This window comes from Coloeus monedula (assembly GCF_965178545.1).
Source record: "Coloeus monedula genome assembly, chromosome: 23".
Classification (NCBI taxonomy): Eukaryota; Metazoa; Chordata; class Aves; order Passeriformes; family Corvidae; genus Coloeus; species Coloeus monedula.
This window is the reverse complement of record NC_138803.1, coordinates 4,828,226-4,845,659: the sequence shown is the minus strand read 5'-3', so window position 1 is coordinate 4,845,659 and position 17,434 is coordinate 4,828,226. Positions and strand designations below refer to the sequence as shown.

The 17,434-nt window shown below is 55.5% G+C and overlaps 3 protein-coding genes across 5 annotated transcripts; 2 read left to right on the top strand and 1 right to left on the bottom strand.

Moving 5' to 3' along the window:
- The first annotated feature begins 1,877 nt into the window (after window positions 1–1,877).
- Window positions 1,878–17,175, top strand: CIMAP3 (ciliary microtubule associated protein 3). 3 transcript variants are annotated; one of them, XM_082296263.1, is made up of 7 exons: window positions 1,878–2,464; window positions 14,119–14,685; window positions 15,008–15,150; window positions 15,722–15,820; window positions 15,957–16,090; window positions 16,514–16,640; window positions 17,058–17,175. In XM_082296263.1, exons 2-7 carry the CDS (start codon window positions 14,604–14,606, stop codon window positions 17,124–17,126), a joined length of 654 nt encoding a protein of 217 aa, XP_082152389.1. In that variant the 5' UTR covers window positions 1,878–2,464; window positions 14,119–14,603; the 3' UTR covers window positions 17,127–17,175. The 3 variants fall into 3 exon arrangements, with proteins under 3 accessions (XP_082152389.1, XP_082152387.1, XP_082152388.1); XM_082296261.1 differs by lacking the exon at window positions 1,878–2,464 and adding an exon at window positions 4,208–4,332; XM_082296262.1 differs by lacking the exon at window positions 1,878–2,464 and adding an exon at window positions 4,350–4,479.
- On the bottom strand, window positions 4,186–7,807 carry LOC309581580 (acidic mammalian chitinase-like). The gene is made up of 11 exons (XM_082296259.1): window positions 7,766–7,807; window positions 7,287–7,316; window positions 6,735–6,936; window positions 6,452–6,508; window positions 6,186–6,351; window positions 5,971–6,095; window positions 5,668–5,791; window positions 5,363–5,548; window positions 5,019–5,138; window positions 4,788–4,929; window positions 4,186–4,528 (listed from the first exon to the last, which is right to left on the bottom strand). The coding sequence occupies exons 1-11, from the start codon at window positions 7,788–7,790 to the stop codon at window positions 4,263–4,265; spliced, it is 1,443 nt and encodes a 480-aa protein (XP_082152385.1). The 5' UTR covers window positions 7,791–7,807; the 3' UTR covers window positions 4,186–4,262.
- LOC309581581 (acidic mammalian chitinase-like) lies at window positions 10,944–14,099 on the top strand. Its single transcript, XM_082296260.1, has 10 exons — window positions 10,944–11,145; window positions 11,595–11,624; window positions 11,975–12,176; window positions 12,384–12,440; window positions 12,545–12,710; window positions 12,801–12,925; window positions 13,105–13,207; window positions 13,294–13,479; window positions 13,625–13,744; window positions 13,834–14,099. Exons 1-10 carry the CDS (start codon window positions 11,121–11,123, stop codon window positions 13,966–13,968), a joined length of 1,149 nt encoding a protein of 382 aa, XP_082152386.1. The 5' UTR covers window positions 10,944–11,120; the 3' UTR covers window positions 13,969–14,099.
- Window positions 17,176–17,434: the final 259 nt, after the last annotated feature.

Here is a 17,434-nt window from a genome sequence, read left to right as displayed (position 1 = left end):
AGAAGGGAAGCCCCTTCCCTGAGTGAAATCCATGAGGGAAAATGTTGGCTGATCCAAGAAATTATTATACAAAAATTCCCACTCCCACTTCCTCCTCTCCCCTACAAACCCTTGGAGCCTCCCTGGATGCTCCAGGAGAGGCCCAGCAGTGAAAATCAGGAATTACAGACAAAACCCAGGGCAATTCCCTCTCCCCGGCTTCCCCACTCCCACAAACCCTGATCCCAGCCGGATTCACAGCCCGATCCCGCTGCTCCCAGCACAGCCCGCAGTGCCGGGGTAATTGGCAGCTTCTTTGAGGAATTTTGCTTTTATTCCTTTCAAGTCCTCGGCCTGCCGGGGTTTTCTCTCCTGGCTGCAATATTCCAGAGGGTTTTTTTTGCTGAATCTGCTCCGGGTGACACCAGGAATCCCAGACAGGGCTGGGATGGAAGGGACTCAAAGGTCCTGGCACAGGAAGCTCCTGTATCTGTGAGGAAAGGCTCTTCCAAAAGAGCCTTTGGGTCCTTTCCAGATCCTTCTCCAGCTCCGTTCTCCCCAAAGTCTTGAGGAGCCCAACACTGAGCACAGCTGTGGAATTTCATGGCCCCATAAACTCCTCACACCCTCAAAAGCCGTAATCCCCAACCCTCCCCCTGGAAATATTCCCAATTTCTGGCTTCATTCCTTAATTTTCATTCGGATTTTTAGGCTCTCCCCCCTCTGCTGACCTTACCACTGGGGAGAGAACGGGATATTCCATCCCAAATAAACCTTGAGTGGGGAAAAAAGGGATGGGAGATAAACCCCATCCCACAAGATTCGGAAGGGAAATTTGCTGTTTCCAAACAAGGCCGAGCGGCTGCTGCAGCGTGGGGACGGAGATAACGCCCCAGCCCAGAATTAAGGTCACATTAAACCCCGCTCAGGAAAGCTGAACTGGGGGCTCAGCCTGACTCCAGAGCTATTTTAAGCCCGAGCAGGTTGAAGGCCACCAGCTCCAGCAGGGAATGTTTTATTTAAAGGCTATTTGGTTGCTCAGGCAGAGCCCAAAATGTCATTAAATGATTCCAAATCCTTTCTTTCAACGCAGCAGGAATTTGTGGATGGGAATGAGAGGAGTTCATACCCCGGGAAAGGGAGATGTGATGATCCCTTTATTTTTTAGACCCCTCTGTTTTATTTTCCCGGGGTTTTTTTTTTGGCAGCCTGGATGTCGGAAACGCGGGATGAGCTGGGTTGTCTCAGCAACAGTTGCCTCGATGTTGCTGTAAATGTTTCATGGGAAGCTCATCCGCCTTCCCTGCCCAGATGGCTCCGGTTGTGGAGCTCGGGAACACGGATTAATCGGGAATGGGCAGATGTTGCCTCGCCAGGAGGGCTTAGGCCGTAATTAGATGAGCTGGGATGGGGCTGTGGGGGCAGAGCATCCTCAGAAGGGTTCAGGGGGACAAGGGAGGTGCTTCCTGAGGTCCTGGTGAGGTCTAAAGCTCCAAAAAAAAAACCCCAGGATGAAATGCAGGATGTTGTCCCCACATCCCTGTGTTGGGGGATGGATTAACCCTCAGCTCTCCCAGTTTGTCTCAGCTCCCTGTTCAGAACATCTGGTGCTTCCCCGGTGATGGGGATGGATGAAGAAAACGGGTCCTGCTCCACGCTGGGAGCTGCCACTTGGAATCCTGGCTGGGAGGAGTTCAGGACCTGCCCGGTGCTGATATTTTTTTCCCCCTAAATAACAGCTGATATCAGCCTGGGCTGGGAGATGTGTTACCAATCCTAAATGGATTTGGGGAGATTACACGCTTTAATAAATCCAATCTTTAAAAGATCAGGCTGTAGTAAACAAACAAATAAACAAATAAATACAAATTCATGCCACATAAGGCCCATTAAAAAAAAAAAAATCAAGGAAAATCCAGAGTGGCTGAAACAAAGCTCCGATTATCCATGAGATATTTCCTGAGCCAAAACAACACCTGTGAGCCCGCTCGTTCCTGTGGATCCAGCATTTCTGGAGTTCTTTTTCCCACCTGTGCTGAGCATGGATACGTTTATGTGTGGGGAAGGGATTTGGGAATGTGTCTGAAGGCTTGGAAAAGCAGGAAATAACGTCGGGATTGATTTTGGGATAGGTGGAAGGATCTGCAGCCCATTCCCAGGCGCACGGAGCTGCCCGGAGCTCACCAGCACAGGGGAAGGCGATGCCGAGCTCCAGGGAACGCCAGGGAGATGCCAGCAGAGCAGAGTCAGGGTTATTTGGGGAACAGGACGGTCAGAAATCGAGTGGGAAGCGTTTCGCAACATCGCAGAGGCTCGAGATTTGTTGACAGAGCCTGATGGCAGCAGCTGAGCGCCGGGGGGGGAACGAGGAACGATGGAAGATGCGCTGGAAGGGAGGGATGGACAATGGGAGACGGCAGCGCCGCACGGAATCCTCGTGGAAAAACTCTTCTGAGTCCTCCCGAAACATCCCTGGGGACGAGAGGTGAGCAGAGCACGCTGGAGAAGCGGCAGCGGGGGGGAATGGCTGCAGGATTTCGTAAGCAGGGTGAGTCAGAGCTGGCATTTCTGGGAATGAGGGAGGAAGGGAGGCAGGAATCCTCCCCGGGAGCAGGGGAGGGCTGGTGTCTGAACATCAGCGCCTCTTGCATGAGCTGTGGAGAGAAGGGAAATCAAACGCCCGGGGAAGGTGGGAACAGAGGAATGAGGAGTCGGGACTGGGGGAAAGAGCTGGAAAATGGAGCCCTTTCCACGGAGCTCATGGGACTTGGGGAGAGAGGAGCGTTCCTGGCTGGCCCAAACAGGAGGAATGCCCGGAACTTTGTGGATCTCCTGACCAAGACCTTTGGGAGGAGGGAATTTGAGGAGTTTTCTTGCCATGAATCTGACCCAAAGCAGCTGCCAGATATTTGCTGTGCTCCTGGAGAGACTGTGTGGAATCCCCATCCCTGGAGGTGTCCGAGGAACTCCCGGAGGTGTCCAAGGCACTCCTGGGCTGGTGACAAGGTGGGGATCAGGCACAGCTTGGACTCGATGGTCCTGGGGGGCTGTTCCAGCCTCAGGGATTCTGGGATTCTGTGCTGCACCTCCAGTAACGATGCTGGGCCTTCATCCAGGGCTTCCCACAGGATGGATCTCACGGCAGCTGCGACCTCCATCCTGCGGCGACCCCAAATGTTCTGCTTGGAAGAACAGGAAGAAATTTGGACCAGGCCAGCTCCCAAATCCCTCTCCTGAGGCAGCTGAGCAGATGCCAGCCCTACCAGCATTCCAGCCAGCTCCTCGCCCCTCTTCCAGCAGCTCTGTGTGCGCCCAGGGAAGGACGGACACACGCAGGGATGACGTGATGGGACATTTGAGAGGGGCAGAAGGGATGGATTTATCTCTGCCAAGGCTCTGGAGTGCTCTGCCGTAGGGGATGGGATTCCTGGGTGGGTAAATAAATGGATGGATGCCTTAGCAGGCGTCCTGGCAGGGTTGGGTGAGGTTTGGGATGGAAACATTGAATAATTTCTCTTTAACCCTGAACCAGTCATGGCTTGGAGAGGGACTTTGGACAAGGGCCTGGAGTGACAGGAAAAGGGGGAATGGCCTTAGGGTGAAGGAGGGCAGGGTTAGATGGGATATTGGGAAGGAATTCTTCCCTGTGAGGGTGGGGAGGCCCTGGAATGGATTTCCCAGAGCAGCTGTGGCTGCCCCTGGATCCCTCAAAGTGTCCAAGGCCAGGTTGGAGCAACCTGGGATGGTGGAAGGTGTCCCTGCCCATGGCAAGGGATGGAATGGGATGAACTTTAAGGTCCCTTCTAACCCAAACCAGGCTGGATTCCATGATTCCATGTCTTACACAGGCTTTAAAACCCCAAAGAAACCAACTGCCTTTATCGTGTTTTTTTTTTTACCTATGGCCAGGCCAAAGTGCTCCATTTCTATACAAAACTGCAAAAAAAATTCCTCTTCACCACAGATCTCGATCTGCGACTGAACAAAGAGGAACAACAACTCAGCTTTCTGGCCTGCAATCACTTTGCTCCTCCAAATGTTGCCGGAAGACTCCTGGAAAATCCCTCCAGCCCCACAGGGCTGGGAAGAAGAGCAGGCAACATTGACACCTGCCGTCGGGAATTCTAATAGCCACGCACTCCAGGATTCCCGGAGAGCCAAGAGCGTGAAAACCAGCCAGAAAAAAAGAAGTCGAACCACGGAGGATTGTTTACAGAAAGCTTTATTTAATCACCAGCGGTGCCAACAATTGGATCTGAGGGATGGCTGGAAAAGGGTTGGGATTACTGGGGCCAGTTGCAGCAGGAGCAGACGGGGTCGAAGACCAGCCCGTGCTCGCAGCTCTGCACGAAGGTCTGCCCGTTCACGCAGCTGTAGAAGTTCCTCTTGTTGTCGGGGTCTGCGTAGATCCCGTTGGGTTTCCCGGCGCAGAAGCCGCTGCCGCCGGAGCCACCGGAGCCGCCGGAGCCGCCGGATCCACCAGAGCTGCCGCTGGTGGTGGTGGGAGCCTCGGTGATGGGGGGCAGGGGCTCAGCGGGGGGAACACAGTCTGGAATTCAAGAATTCAAGCAGGAGAAGGTTTATTTTCGTGTTCCCGGTGTTTCATCCCTCCCATAGGAAGCTTGGGAGTCTCCATGAGGGAGCTGCTCCCGCTGGTGGTGGTGGGAGCCTCAAATGGGAGGAAGGGGGAACAGAGTCTGGAATTCAGGCAGGAAAGGGTTGGAAGTGTTTCATTCCTCCCCATCCCTTCACAAGGAGTTTGGGAGTCACCATCAAGGAGCTGCTCCCGCTCTCCCAGAGCCACTCACCGCCGCTCTCCAGCCCCAGGCCCTTCTTCAGCGTGGAGATCAAGGGGTATTTGCCCTCGTGGCAGAAGGTGCCGGTGAAGTCATCCATGTCCAGGGCCCAGACCATGGCCCCACCAAAGTTGTTCTTCTTCAGCCAATCCACCTGTGGGGAGGAAAATCCCAGTGAGCCCCAGTAACTGATCCCACAGAAGGCTCCGGCCCCGTCCCAGCACAGCCCCGCTGCCCCCAGACCTTGAGGCCGAAGCTCTTGACGTTGTCGTAGCCGATCCATTCGCTGCCCTGGTAGGCATAGGGCACGTCCTGGGGTTCATCCCAAGCCTGGGTGGCTCCAGAGCTCAGGAGAGTGCAGATCTGGGGAGAAGGAAGCAGGAATGTTATCCACAGAAAGGGAAAAGCCCAGGCTTGCCTGTTGTCTTGGCTTTATCCTCTGGTTTTGTGCCGTTTCTCTGGCCCCTGAGTATTTAACTTTTTCCTAGCGATTCTATGGACAGCTTGGTGTCTGAAAACTCCATGGGAGCTTCCTGATAAATTCCTTCAAATGATTTGGGAAAGGAATGTGATGGGAACATCCATACCTCGTAGTAAGCCAGGGTTCCGGCCTCCCTGGTGTAGGGCCCAGCTGGGCCAGGGCCGGACGCTGGAGCTCCAACGGAGGTGTCGGATGGGTTCTGCAGGGTGAAACTCTTTCCATAGGTTGGGAATCCCACCAGGAGCTTCTCAGCTGGGGCACCGTTGCTCTTCCAATAATTCATGGCATATTCCTGCAAGAAACCAGTCCTGCTCAAGTCTTTGCCGGGATTTGGAGGATGAATTCCTCAAAACCTCCTCGGGGGAGCCACGAGGGATCTGAGACTTGTGAGCGTCCCAGAAAAACACTCACAACGTTGAAGTATTTGTAGTCCCCGGTGTCAGCAGGGCCGGCAAACAGGGGGCTGTTCTCACCAGTGTTCCTCTCCCAGGAGCCGTGGAAATCGTAGGTCATCACGTGGATGTAATCCAGGTACCTGTGGGGAGCAGGGGCTGCGTCCTGACCCGAGGCACCAGAGCTCTGGGTGCCCGGTCACCCCCCAGCCCCGGCCACGGCCCCTCCTGCTGCACACGGGGCTCCCTCAGGGAACTCTTTCACTTCAGCACTTCAGGAAACCCTTCAAATCCCACCAGTGAGCCCAGGTTTGCCACTTACTTGCCAATCTCAGCAATCTCGTAGCCAGCCTGGATGGTGGAAAGTCCAGCAGCCACAGCGGCGGTGACCATGAGCCGGGGCTGGTTGGTCTGTTTGGCTTCCTGCTCGAAGGCTGCCAGCAGTTCCTGAGGGATCCCAGGGACAGGAATCACCTGGGGGCTCTGGGATGGGGCTTTGCAGCCTCCCAGGGCTCACAGGCCTGGAGCCAAGCCCACCTTAACCAGGACGGTGAAGAGACCCTTGTCCTGGGCTGGGCTGCCCCTGGAGCCGGGGTATTCCCAGTCCAGGTCCAGCCCATCAAACTGATACTGGCGCAGGAATTTGATGACGGAGTTGATGAAGGTCTGGCGGTTCTGGGGTGTGGAGACCATGGTGGTGAACCTGGGCAAGCAGAGTGGGACAGAGATGGGGTTTGGGTTGGAGCCTCTTCCTCCTCTCCTTTCCACGCTGCTTTTTAGGGCAGGACATGGTTTGAACTCACTTGGCTGTGCCAAAATTCCATCCTCCAATGGCCAGCAGGGTCTTCAGGTCTTTGTTCCTGAAAGGGAAGAGGCAGGAACCGGAGTTCTTGCAAGTCCACAGCGCTCAGAACTGCTGTCCCTGAGCTCAGGGGACAGGGCTGTCACCCTGCCCCGCCCTGTCCGTGTCTCCATCCCTCTTCTCTCAGCATCCCTCACCCAGAACCGCTGCCACCGTGCAGAGACTGAAGCACAGGGCAGGACTGGGAAGGAGCAGCAGCCCTGCCCGAGGCTGCCAGCACTCACTGGTTCTTGAGGCCGTTGAAGGACTTGTACAGGGTCTCATCGTTCCACTCGTAGGTGGTGATCTCGTTGTTGTTCATGCCGGCGAAGGCGTAGATCAGGTGGTTGCACAGGCAGGGGTCGACATTTTCGGGGGTGTATTTGCCCAGGCCAGGCCTGTACTGGGCCCAGTTGGTGAAGTAACAGGTCAGCACATAGGCAGTGCCTGCGGGGAGACACAGGGCATGGAGGGGCCTGCAGCGCCCTGGGCACAGCCCGGCCCCTGCGGGCACAGCGGCCGCACGGAGCCGCGGGCAAGCAGCGGGCACGGGCTCCCTGTGCGGGCCAGGGGCTCAGGGAAAGGGCAGCAGGGCTGGCGATCCCTCGGACGCTGCCGGGCTCCCCGGGACAGCCCCGCAGCGGGCGCCTTCCTCCCCTGGCCCTGGGGACGGCTCGGTCCCGCAGCCTCTGGTGCCCTTCGGCTCCTGGCTCGGGGTCTGTGCCCCCGACGGGCCCTTCCTGCCCGGGAGGCAGCCGGGAGCTCCGGGGCAGCTGCTGCAGGGAAGAAGCACCTACCGACGTGGGCGTTCAGCAGCAGGGCCAGGCCTGGCGGGGCACAAGGAAACAACAAAGAGGTCACTGGTTGCTCTTAGAAATGCAAAGGTCTTGTGCAAGACTCTGCTCCCAAGCCGAGGCAGAGGAGGTTTTCTACAGAAGAGGCTAAAATCTGTCAAATCATTTCAGGTAAAAGCATAGCAAAGGACCCAAGCAGGTGCCAAAGCAGTCATTTGACTTTCAGATTTATATTTCAAAGCCCATTTCAATCCCGGCCTGCGATGGACTCTGTCCATGTTCAAAGCAGAACAGATCCCCAACAGCAGCAGCACTAAAGAACGGAAGTCTCCCTCCCAAAAGAAAATTGTGAAACCTTTGACAGAAAAGAGAGAGCAGCATTTTTATCCCTCCAACCCCCCTGTACAGCAGCAGAGTGCCAGTGGCAGAGCCAGCAGCCCTGGGCAGGAAGGCAGAGAGCTGCAGTTTGCAGCGGCACTCACCGGTGAGCAGAGTGAGCTTGGCCATCTTGGACCAGGACTGATGTGCTCGGGCTCTCTCCCACTTTTATACCCTGCTCCTTCCTCTGCCAGTCTGACATCAACAGCGACGGACAAACATTACGAAACTTGGCAAAGATCCCCATCGCCAAATCGGACCCCAGGACAATGGGCCTGAGCACCCCAGCTGGAGGGGTCACTGGTGTGGGGCTGTGCCACATCCTGGTGCTGCAAGGGCAGATAAAGAGTGGGATTAGATTTCTGTGATTGTCCAAATGCTGTTCTTAACAACAGCTTTGTGTCCCTGCTGGCGACTGCGCAGGGAGCCATGGCTGAAGTGTGAGACCTTGCGCTGTCCTGGAGCCCTTCCAGAGATGGTGGCACTGCCAAACCCACGCTCTGGGCTTTGCCAGGGCTGGGTGTCCTTGGTGGGACCGTCCCAAGGCAGGACTGAGCGGGGCTCTGGCTCCCAGCCCTGGGAATGCTGGAGGCTCTGGGATCTGGGCTTGCTTGCTGTGGGCAGCGTTGGGACAGAGGGACCTTTGTGATCTGAGCTGTCTCTTGCCCACCCAGCTGAGGTGGGGTCTCTCAGGGAAGCAGAGGAAGTTTCTTTATTTCTTGGGGGTCAAACTCTACAAAGGAGGCCCCTGAAGATGGGGCAGGTTCATTTTCCTCTCACATTTATCCCCTCCTCTTCCTGCTCAGCTCTTTCCCAATCTGAGACACCCCCATGTTGCCATTCATTCCTGTTTCTCCTTAAGTGCAGCTCCGACAGCTGAATGCCTCAAAATCTCCTTTCCACATTTTTATTTCAGCTCCTGCCCAGGTGGAGACTCCACACTCTCACCCTGTGCGAGGAGACTGGGAATTTCTTCCCTTTCCCCCACTCAGGAGTGGGACACAGCGGGGACACGGCTGTGTCCCTGCACTGGGACGTTGTTTAATTCCTGCTGGGGTGACACCAAGGTGACTTTCCAGGAGGTCACAGCCTGGTATCAGATGCTGGCCAACCTGCAGATTAAAATGTGCCAGCCTGAGCCTTCGGGATTTTGTGCAGGCACAGGGTGGGATACGGCTGATAACAGGACAACATCCTCGAGGAGAATTTTTCCAGTGTTTTTCTTGGTTGATAAAGTCACAAGGTACAAATTCAACTGGAATAGATCTGGAAAATCCCACCCTCAGTGACCTCTGGAGCCTTTTCAGCTCTGTTATCCATGGAAGGTGTTTTGGTGTGGAAAGCGGAGCGTTTGGGACAGGCTCAAGGGCTCTTGTCCTCACAGGGGGGGGTAACAAATGAGAGTCGGGCAAATTCTGGAGTTTTCCTTCAGGACTTTTCCTGCTTTTTTCTGTTCTGACAAAGCTGCTTAGCTGTGGGCACAAGAATTGGTCCTTGCTGAAAGAATTCCAGTTAAAAAGAGCAGACGGGGACCTTCCAGCTGTCCCAGTGCTGGATGGCAGAGAGGTTCCACCACTCTGGGCTGTTCCTGCTGCATCTTCCCTCCGAAACTGCCATCCCACTGATTCCGTGGCTGTTGGGATTGAGTCCGTCTGTCCTTCCGCTCTTTCCCGACGGCTCACAGAGAGCAGACCCTGACGTTTGCTGGTATCCAAGCTCAGCAGTGCCCAGGTGCTCCTTCCAGGATGATTCCTTAAACCTTCTCCTCCTTCTTGTCCTGGAGGTTTGGCAGATTCAGAGATTGCGCTGGCACAGCCAGAGATGTGTCTGTCAGGAAAAATCCCCAAAAATCTGCTGTTTTCCCCCAAAACCTTGGGCACCCCAGCCCAGCTGACCTCGCTGTGCCCCAGCCATTCCTTCAGGGAGTTTGTTTGGCTCTCCCTGCCCTTGCTGGGGACACTTGGAATGTCACCGTGGAAAGCTCCACGGGGACAAGCGGGAAGGTCCCTGGAATGGCGCTGTGTCCTTTGGACATCATTGGGATCCTTATCGGGATGCAGGGAGGCAGGTCTGGGCTCCTGGAACAGGGACACTGGAGCTGGCAGCTCCCAGAGGGATTTGTGCCGATGGCGGGGAGGTCCTTGGGGTAGCCAAGATCCAGCTTGGGATTCCCACATGGAGCAAAGGCGCTGTTGGGTCTGGATGTGAGGAGCTGGATGAGTTTTCCAAGGAAAACTTTGGGAAAGCCAGGCCTGCTTTGGGCTGCTGGTCTGGTGCTCCTCAGTGCAGGCAGAGCAGTGACAACCACCCTGGGGACAATCTGTTCCCAGGATGGATTTAGTTTTTTAGTGTGGAATGGCGTTCTTGGGAATTTTCCTGGGGGGAATTATCCCAAAAATGTCATCACGTGGATGTAATCCAGGTACCTGTGGGGAGCAGGGGCTGCTTCCTGACCCAAGGCACCAGAGCTCTGGGTGCCTGGTCACCCCCCAGCCCCGGCCACGGCCCCTCCTGCTGCACACGGGGCTCCCTCAGGGAATCTTTCACTTCAGCATTTCAGGAAACCCTTCAAATCCCAGCGCAGGGAGCGATGGCTGAAGTGTGAGACCTTGCGCTGTCCTGGAGCCCTTCCAGAGATGGTGGCACTGCCAAACCCACGCTCTGGGCTTTGCCAGGGCTGGGTGTCCTTGGTGGGACCGTCCCAAGGCAGGACTGAGCGGGGCTCTGGCTCCCAGCCCTGGGAATGCTGGAGGCTCTGGGATCTGGGCTCGCTCGCTGTGGGCAGCGTTGGGACAGAGGGACCTTTGTGACCTGAGCTGTCTCTTGCCCACCCAGCTGAGGTGGGGTCACATCATGGAAGCAGACAGGAGGAATCCCATCACTAAAAAAAAACCAAAACAGTTTTTACTGAGTCATTCTCCACCTGATAAAGAAAAGTTCTTCTGTAAGAAGCATTGGTTTTGTCATCTTCCTTCCCCAGTCTCCTGACACCCATGGTCACAAGAACAAGTGGGAGGACAACGCAGCAGAACCTGATTCTGATTCACTTTGTTTCCATCAACACAAGGAGACCCAACCCTTGTGCAAATCCTTTGTTTTGGCAGTGCCACCATCTCTGGAAGGGCTCCAGGACAGCGCAAGGTCTCACACTTCAGCCATGGCTCCCTGCGCAGTCGCCAGCAGGGACACAAAGCTGTTGTTAAGAACAGCATTTGGACAATCACAGAAATCTAATCCCACTCTTTATCTGCCCTTGCAGCACCAGGATGTGGCACAGCCCCACACCAGTGACCCGTCCAGCTGGGGTGCTCAGGCCCATTGTCCTGGGGTCCGATTTGGCGATGGGGATCTTTGCCAAGTTTCATAATGTTTGTCCGTCGCTGTTGATGTCAGACTGGCAGAGGAAGGAGCAGGGTATAAAAGTGGGAGAGAGCCCGAGCACATCAGTCCTGGTCCAAGATGGCCAAGCTCACTCTGCTCACCGGTGAGTGCCGCTGCAAACTGCAGCTCTCTGCCTTCCTGCCCAGGGCTGCTGGCTCTGCCACTGGCACTCTGCTGCTGTACAGGGGGGTTGGAGGGATAAAAATGCTGCTCTCTCTTTTCTGTCAAAGGTTTCACAATTTTCTTTTGGGAGGGAGACTTCCGTTCTTTAGTGCTGCTGCTGTTGGGGATCTGTTCTGCTTTGAACATGGACAGAGTCCATTGCAGGCCGGGATTGAAATGGGCTTTGAAATATAAATCTGAAAGTCAAATGACTGCTTTGGCACCTGCTTGGGTCCTTTGCTATGCTTTTACCTGAAATGATTTGACAGATTTTAGCCTCTTCTGTAGAAAACCTCCTCTGCCTCGGCTTGGGAGCAGAGTCTTGCACAAGACCTTTGCATTTCTAAGAGCAACCAGTGACCTCTTTGTTGTTTCCTTGTGCCCCGCCAGGCCTGGCCCTGCTGCTGAACGCCCACGTCGGTAGGTGCTTCTTCCCTGCAGCAGCTGCCCCGGAGCTCCCGGCTGCCTCCCGGGCAGGAAGGGCCCGTCGGGGGCACAGACCCCGAGCCAGGAGCCGAAGGGCACCAGAGGCTGCGGGACCGAGCCGTCCCCAGGGCCAGGGGAGGAAGGCGCCCGCTGCGGGGCTGTCCCGGGGAGCCCGGCAGCGTCCGAGGGATCGCCAGCCCTGCTGCCCTTTCCCTGAGCCCCTGGCCCGCACAGGGAGCCCGTGCCCGCTGCTTGCCCGCGGCTCCGTGCGGCCGCTGTGCCCGCAGGGGCCGGGCTGTGCCCAGGGCGCTGCAGGCCCCTCCATGCCCTGTGTCTCCCCGCAGGCACTGCCTATGTGCTGACCTGTTACTTCACCAACTGGGCCCAGTACAGGCCTGGCGAGGGCAAATACACCCCTGAGAACATCGACCCCAACCTGTGCAACCACCTGATCTACGCCTTCGCCGGCATGAACAACAACGAGATCACCACCTACGAGTGGAACGATGAGACCCTGTACAAGTCCTTCAACGGCCTCAAGAACCAGTGAGTGCTGGCAGCCTCGGGCAGGGCTGCTGCTCCCTCTGGGGCTGGGCAGGGCAGGGGGACAGACCCGTCCCCTGAGCTCGGGGACAGCGGCTCCGGGCGCTGCCCGTTGGCTCTTGGCCTTTCCCACCGAAAGGACCCGGCCTGCAAAGGCCACAGTGACACCAAAGCCTTGGGGTGACTCCGGTTCCTGTCCCCTCCTTGCAGGAACAGGAACCTGAAGACCCTGCTGGCCATTGGAGGATGGAATTTCGGCACAGAGAAGTGAGTTCAATCCAGCTCTTTCCAATAATGACTCCCAGGAAAGGGAGGGAGAGGAGGAAGAGTCTCCAACCCAACCCCATCTCTGTCCCGCTCTGCTTGCCCAGGTTCACCACCATGGTCTCCACACCCCAGAACCGCCAGACCTTCATCAACTCCGTGGTCAGGTTCCTGCGCCAGTACGGATTCGATGGGCTGGACCTGGACTGGGAATACCCCGGCTCCAGGGGCAGCCCAGCCCAGGACAAGGGTCTCTTCACCGTCCTGGTTAAGGTGGGCTTGGCTCCAGGCCTGTGAGCCCTGGGAGGCTGCAAAGCCCCATCCCAGAGCCCCCAGGTGATTCCTGTCCCTGGGATCCCTCAGGAACTGCTGGCAGCCTTCGAGCAGGAAGCCAAACAGACCAACCGGCCCCGGCTCATGGTCACTGCCGCTGTGGCCGGAGGACTTTCCACCATCCAGGCTGGCTACGAGATTGCTGAGCTGGGCAAGTGAGTGGCAAACCTGGGCTCACTGGTGGGACTGGGGTAGGTTCCTGCAAGGGAAAGCTCCAGAGAGCCCCTGAGGGAGCCCCGTGTGCAGCAGGAGGGGCCGTGGCCGGGGCTGGGGGGTGACCGGGCACCCAGAGCTCTGGTGCCTCGGGTCAGGACGCAGCCCCTGCTCCCCACAGGTACCTGGATTACATCCACGTGATGACCTACGACTTCCACGGGCCCTGGGACGGCTCCACGGGCGAGAACAGCCCCCTGTTCAGTAGCGGCACCCTCAGTGTTGTGAGTGCCTTTGGGGCCTCTGGCCCAGGGCTCCTCTTCCCGCCAGCCCATCGCAGCCCGGCCCTGACCCGTGCTGGCTTCTGCAGGAATACGCCATGAACTACTGGAAGAACAACGGCGCCCCAGCTCAGAAGCTCCTGGTGGGATTCCCAACCTACGGGAAAACCTTCACCCTGCAGAACCCATCCAACACCGGCATTGGGGCCCCAACCTCCGGCCCTGGCCCTGCGGGACCCTACACCAGGGAGGCCGGGCTCTTGGCTTACTACGAGGTGCGGGTGGGACTCGCCCCCGGCGCTGCAAGGGCAGCACGGACACTGCTGGGACTTCCCAGCACGGAACTCCTAACCCGGCCCACGTTCCCACTGCCCTTTCCACAGCCCCTCGCTGATTGTCCTGCTCTGCCCTTTTCCCCAGATCTGCACTCTCCTGAACTCCGGAGCCACCCAGGCTTGGGATGGCCCCGAGGACGTGCCCTATGCCTACCAGGGCAGCGAATGGATCGGCTACGACAACGTCAAGAGCTTCGGCCTCAAGGTCTGGGGGCAGCGGGGCTGTGCTGGGACGGGGCCGGAGCCTTCTGTGGGATCAGTTGCTGGGGCTCACTGGGATTTTCCTCCCCACAGGTGGATTGGCTGAAGAAGAACAACTTTGGCGGGGCCATGGTCTGGACCATCGACCTGGATGACTTCACCGGCACCTTCTGCCACGAGGGCAAATACCCCCTGATCTCCACGCTGAAGAAGGGCCTGGGGCTGTGACCGTGCCGTGAGTGAGCCGGGAGGGAGCCGGGCTTCGTGCCCCTTCTGCCAGCTCCAGAGGCCGCGGGGCTGGGAATGCCGTGGGGCCGTGGGAGGGGGGGGCATTTAAACACCATCCCTTCCCCAAGGAAAATCCTGCTTTCTTTTCAGGCTGCAAGAGCTCTGCACAGCGCTGTCCTCATGGCCCTGCAGCTGCTCAAGGTGCGGGAGGAGCTGCAGTGCTGATGGTGGGGACTGGCCATGGAGATCTCGATGTTGTTTCCAGCCCATTGATCCTCTGATCCAACTGCACACAATAAGAATGATTAAATAAAGCTTTCTGCAAAAGCAACCACTTCCTGCTTCAACTCATTCAATCCTTTATATTTCGGTTCTTCCTGATTCTATGAGGATGTTCACACTTGTGCTTGGGGAAGGGCTTGGATTTAATCCCAGCCTGGCATTTTCCCCGGGGTTTTTTTCTGCCCTACCCTGGCAGCCACTTGGAAACCAGGAGAGGAACTGTTGTCACATCCCCAAGGCTGTGACATCACAATCCCAGACTGCTCTCCTGAGCCAGCCCAGCACATTCCACAGGGAAATGTGAATCCTCAGCTTTCTCCTGCTCCCTCCATGGGCTGCCATCCCCCTGCTCCATGGCTATAACAACTGGAGCACGCAGAGCCCATCCCGGGAAGATCAGGCACGGCAGGATGGCAGCGGGGCAGGACCCAAAAGGTGAGAGCTGGGGCGAGCTGGGGGCACCCAGAGGGGGCTGTGTTTTCTTCTCCTTCACCTCCCCGGTTGCATCGGCTTCCCCAGCGACCTCCCCACCACGGGGCTGATCCCAATTCCTTGCTCAGGCTGGGGAAAACCAGCCCCTTGTGGCAGGAGGGATCAGGCAGAGCCGAAGGGCAGATCCCTCCCAAATACCCAGGGTCAAGGGAGGTTCCCACGTGGGAGATGAAGGCAGGGAGCAGCAAGTGGTCACTGTTTTCTCTCTTTCCTCTCTCTGTCTTGTTCATCCCGCTGGTGGCATTTCCCTCTGCTCGTCCCCCAGCCGTGCAGAAGAGCATCTCCTTCGGGACAACCCAAGAACGGAAAATGTTCCCCTACTACTACGCCCCAGACAGGCTGGGAATCGAGGTGGCAGCGGTGCGGGGAAACCCTCTCCTGGGGCCGGGCTGTTACCTGGGGCCAGAGGTGAGTTGTTCTTCCATTCTGGGCTCCTTCCCAGAAGGCACAGGAGCAAGGGGGCCACAGCTGCCCCACAAACCCACTGCAGGATGTCCCACATCCACCTGGGAAAAGGAATTCTCGCCTTTCCCAACCAGTCCTCGAGGCTCTGCAGCAGTGAGAAATTAGGGGGATTAATAGGAATAATATCTGCTGCTCATGCACTCCTGCCCTGCAAACCCACTGCAGGATGTCGCCACATCCACCTAGAAAAAGGAATTCTCGCCTTTCCCAACCAGTCCTCGAGGCTCTGCAGGAATGAGAAATTAGGGGAATTAATAGGAATAATTGTAGTAGGAATAACATCTGCTGCTCATGCACTCCTGCCCTGCAAACCCACTGCAGGATGTCCCCACATCCACCTGGAAAAAGGAATTATCTCTCTTCCCAACCAGTCCTTGAGGCTCTGCAGCAGTGAGAAATTAGTGGAATTATTAGAAATAACTTTGATAGGAATAACGTTTGCTGCCGAGGTAATTCTGCCCTGCAAAGGGTGTCTTTAAAACATCAATAAATCATTTTGGGTTTCCAATTGCAGAAGAACATCCTCAAATCCTCCATGAGCACCCGACCCATGAGCAGCCGGGGATACGTGATGGGAGCCAGGACAGCCCCGCGCTTCCAGCTGAGTGCCCGGGTAAGGAGAGGGCCAAAAAAGGAGGAGAAAGCAGCCAAAATATTCCCCGGCAAGGCTGTGACATCCACCTGGCTGCTGCTCTGGGAATGTTTGGCACAAAATCCTCCATCCTGAGGGGTTTTTTTTTCCCCTGCAGACGGTGACCCCCGGCCCCGGTGCGTACCGGCCCTTCCTGAGGGATGAGAGGAGGTGCCAGCCTGCCCGTGTTCCCTTTTTCTCCAGCACACCACGATTCCCAGCCAGGATTCCAGATCAGGAATTTTACCCTGGGTAATTTAACTCGTTTTCTCACAATAAGCAGGAATCCTGGCGGGGAGAAATGCACAAATGGGAGGTGGGGATGGAGTTCTCAGTAAAGCTTTTGATCTCCAAACAAAGCTTTTTAGCTGCAAAAAAAGGCTTTTTATCTCCAAAAAGCTGCCTCTGCTTTAGGCTTTAGCTTAGGATGATGACTGGGACACCACAGCATGGAATTCCCATGGATCTGCCCCGTGGGGCTCTGCTGAAAACAAAAAATCACTTCAAAACCCAGGTCAGGGTTCTCGATGCTGCCTCACATCTTCCTTTTCTGAGGCATTATTGTTGCTGTGAATGAATAATTATATTTTAGCTGACCACGGAGGTAAATTCAGGAATTACAAACCAGCAAAAACCAGCTCCAAAACTGAGATATCTGGTGCCTGTTTGCTTTAGGCCTGGAACTTACGACATAGAACAGCCTTTAACCAGAAGGGTCACTTGGCCGATGAAATTTGGGGCTCCAGACTGGGCCACAGTGGCAGCACTACCCCAGAGGATGGTGAAACTGCAAATCCAGAAGGTGAGGATGGGGATAAGGGGCTGTTATTCCTGCCTCAAAGCTTCTGAAAAAGGAAATTTCCTTTTCACTTCCCGTTTTTGCCATGTTTTGTTATCCTCTCCTGCTTCTGAGAGAGGAAATTTCCTTTTCAGTTTGTATTTTCACTGTTCTTTGTTATCCTTTCCTGCCTGGGCCACAGGAGACAAAGTGATTTTCTCTCAGAAAATGCCTGTTTGCAAAATCCTTCCCAAAAAAACCCCCTTTTATTCAGAAATTTCCTCTGGAAGTTTCCACTCCCGAAGGGAGCAAAGCGAGGCCTCCACTGCCTTGTGTGGCTCTGCTGGAAAGAAAATCTCATTTAAAGCACAGGTCGAGGTCTCATCCCTTCCTTTTCTGGAACATTTTCGTTGTTATTAATGAAAAGTTGGTGTTTTTTAGATGACCCTGGATAAAAAATTCCGGAAAAATCAGGCCAGACAAGCTTACCTGAAGCTGTACCACAGCTGAGGATTCCAACTGTGCCACAACCTCCTTCCTTTGGAAACTCTCACCTGCACCACCAAGCTTAATAAATCAAATATTTTAAATATTTTAAATGTTTTAAAATAGCTCTGCTCAGCTGTAACAAAAACAGCTCAATATTTTCAACCCCATGCTCAGCACAAGTGCAAAACCAGCCCCTTGGGAAGAAAGTTAGCTCCAGAATTTGTTTTAAAATAGTTTAAAGAGGTCTTAAAATATTTTAATATAGTTTAAATATATTGAAGAGATTTTTAAAAAAAATTGAAAATAATGAACTGAAATAAAATCCAAAT

Bases quoted from the DNA above. Each gene is read 5' to 3' on its own strand.
- LOC309581580 (XM_082296259.1), bottom strand. From the start codon at position 7,790: ATGGCCAAGCTCACTCTGCTCACCG. The intron at 6,509-6,734 runs GTGAGTGCTGGC...CTTCCCTTTCAG, and splicing joins TTCAACGGCCTCAAGAACCA to GAACAAAGACCTGAAGACCC. The intron at 6,352-6,451 runs GTGAGTTCAAAC...CTGCTTGCCCAG, and splicing joins TGGAATTTTGGCACAGCCAA to GTTCACCACCATGGTCTCCA.
- LOC309581581 (XM_082296260.1), top strand. From the start codon at position 11,121: ATGGCCAAGCTCACTCTGCTCACCG. The intron at 11,146-11,594 runs GTGAGTGCCGCT...GTGCCCCGCCAG, and splicing joins CAAGCTCACTCTGCTCACCG to GCCTGGCCCTGCTGCTGAAC. The intron at 12,926-13,104 runs GTGAGTGGCAAA...TGCTCCCCACAG, and splicing joins GAGATTGCTGAGCTGGGCAA to GTACCTGGATTACATCCACG.
- CIMAP3 (XM_082296263.1), top strand. From the start codon at position 14,604: ATGGCTATAACAACTGGAGCACGCAGAGCCCATCCCGGGAAGATCAGG. The intron at 15,821-15,956 runs GTAAGGAGAGGG...TTTCCCCTGCAG, and splicing joins GCTTCCAGCTGAGTGCCCGG to ACGGTGACCCCCGGCCCCGG. The intron at 16,641-17,057 runs GTGAGGATGGGG...GGTGTTTTTTAG, and splicing joins TGAAACTGCAAATCCAGAAG to ATGACCCTGGATAAAAAATT.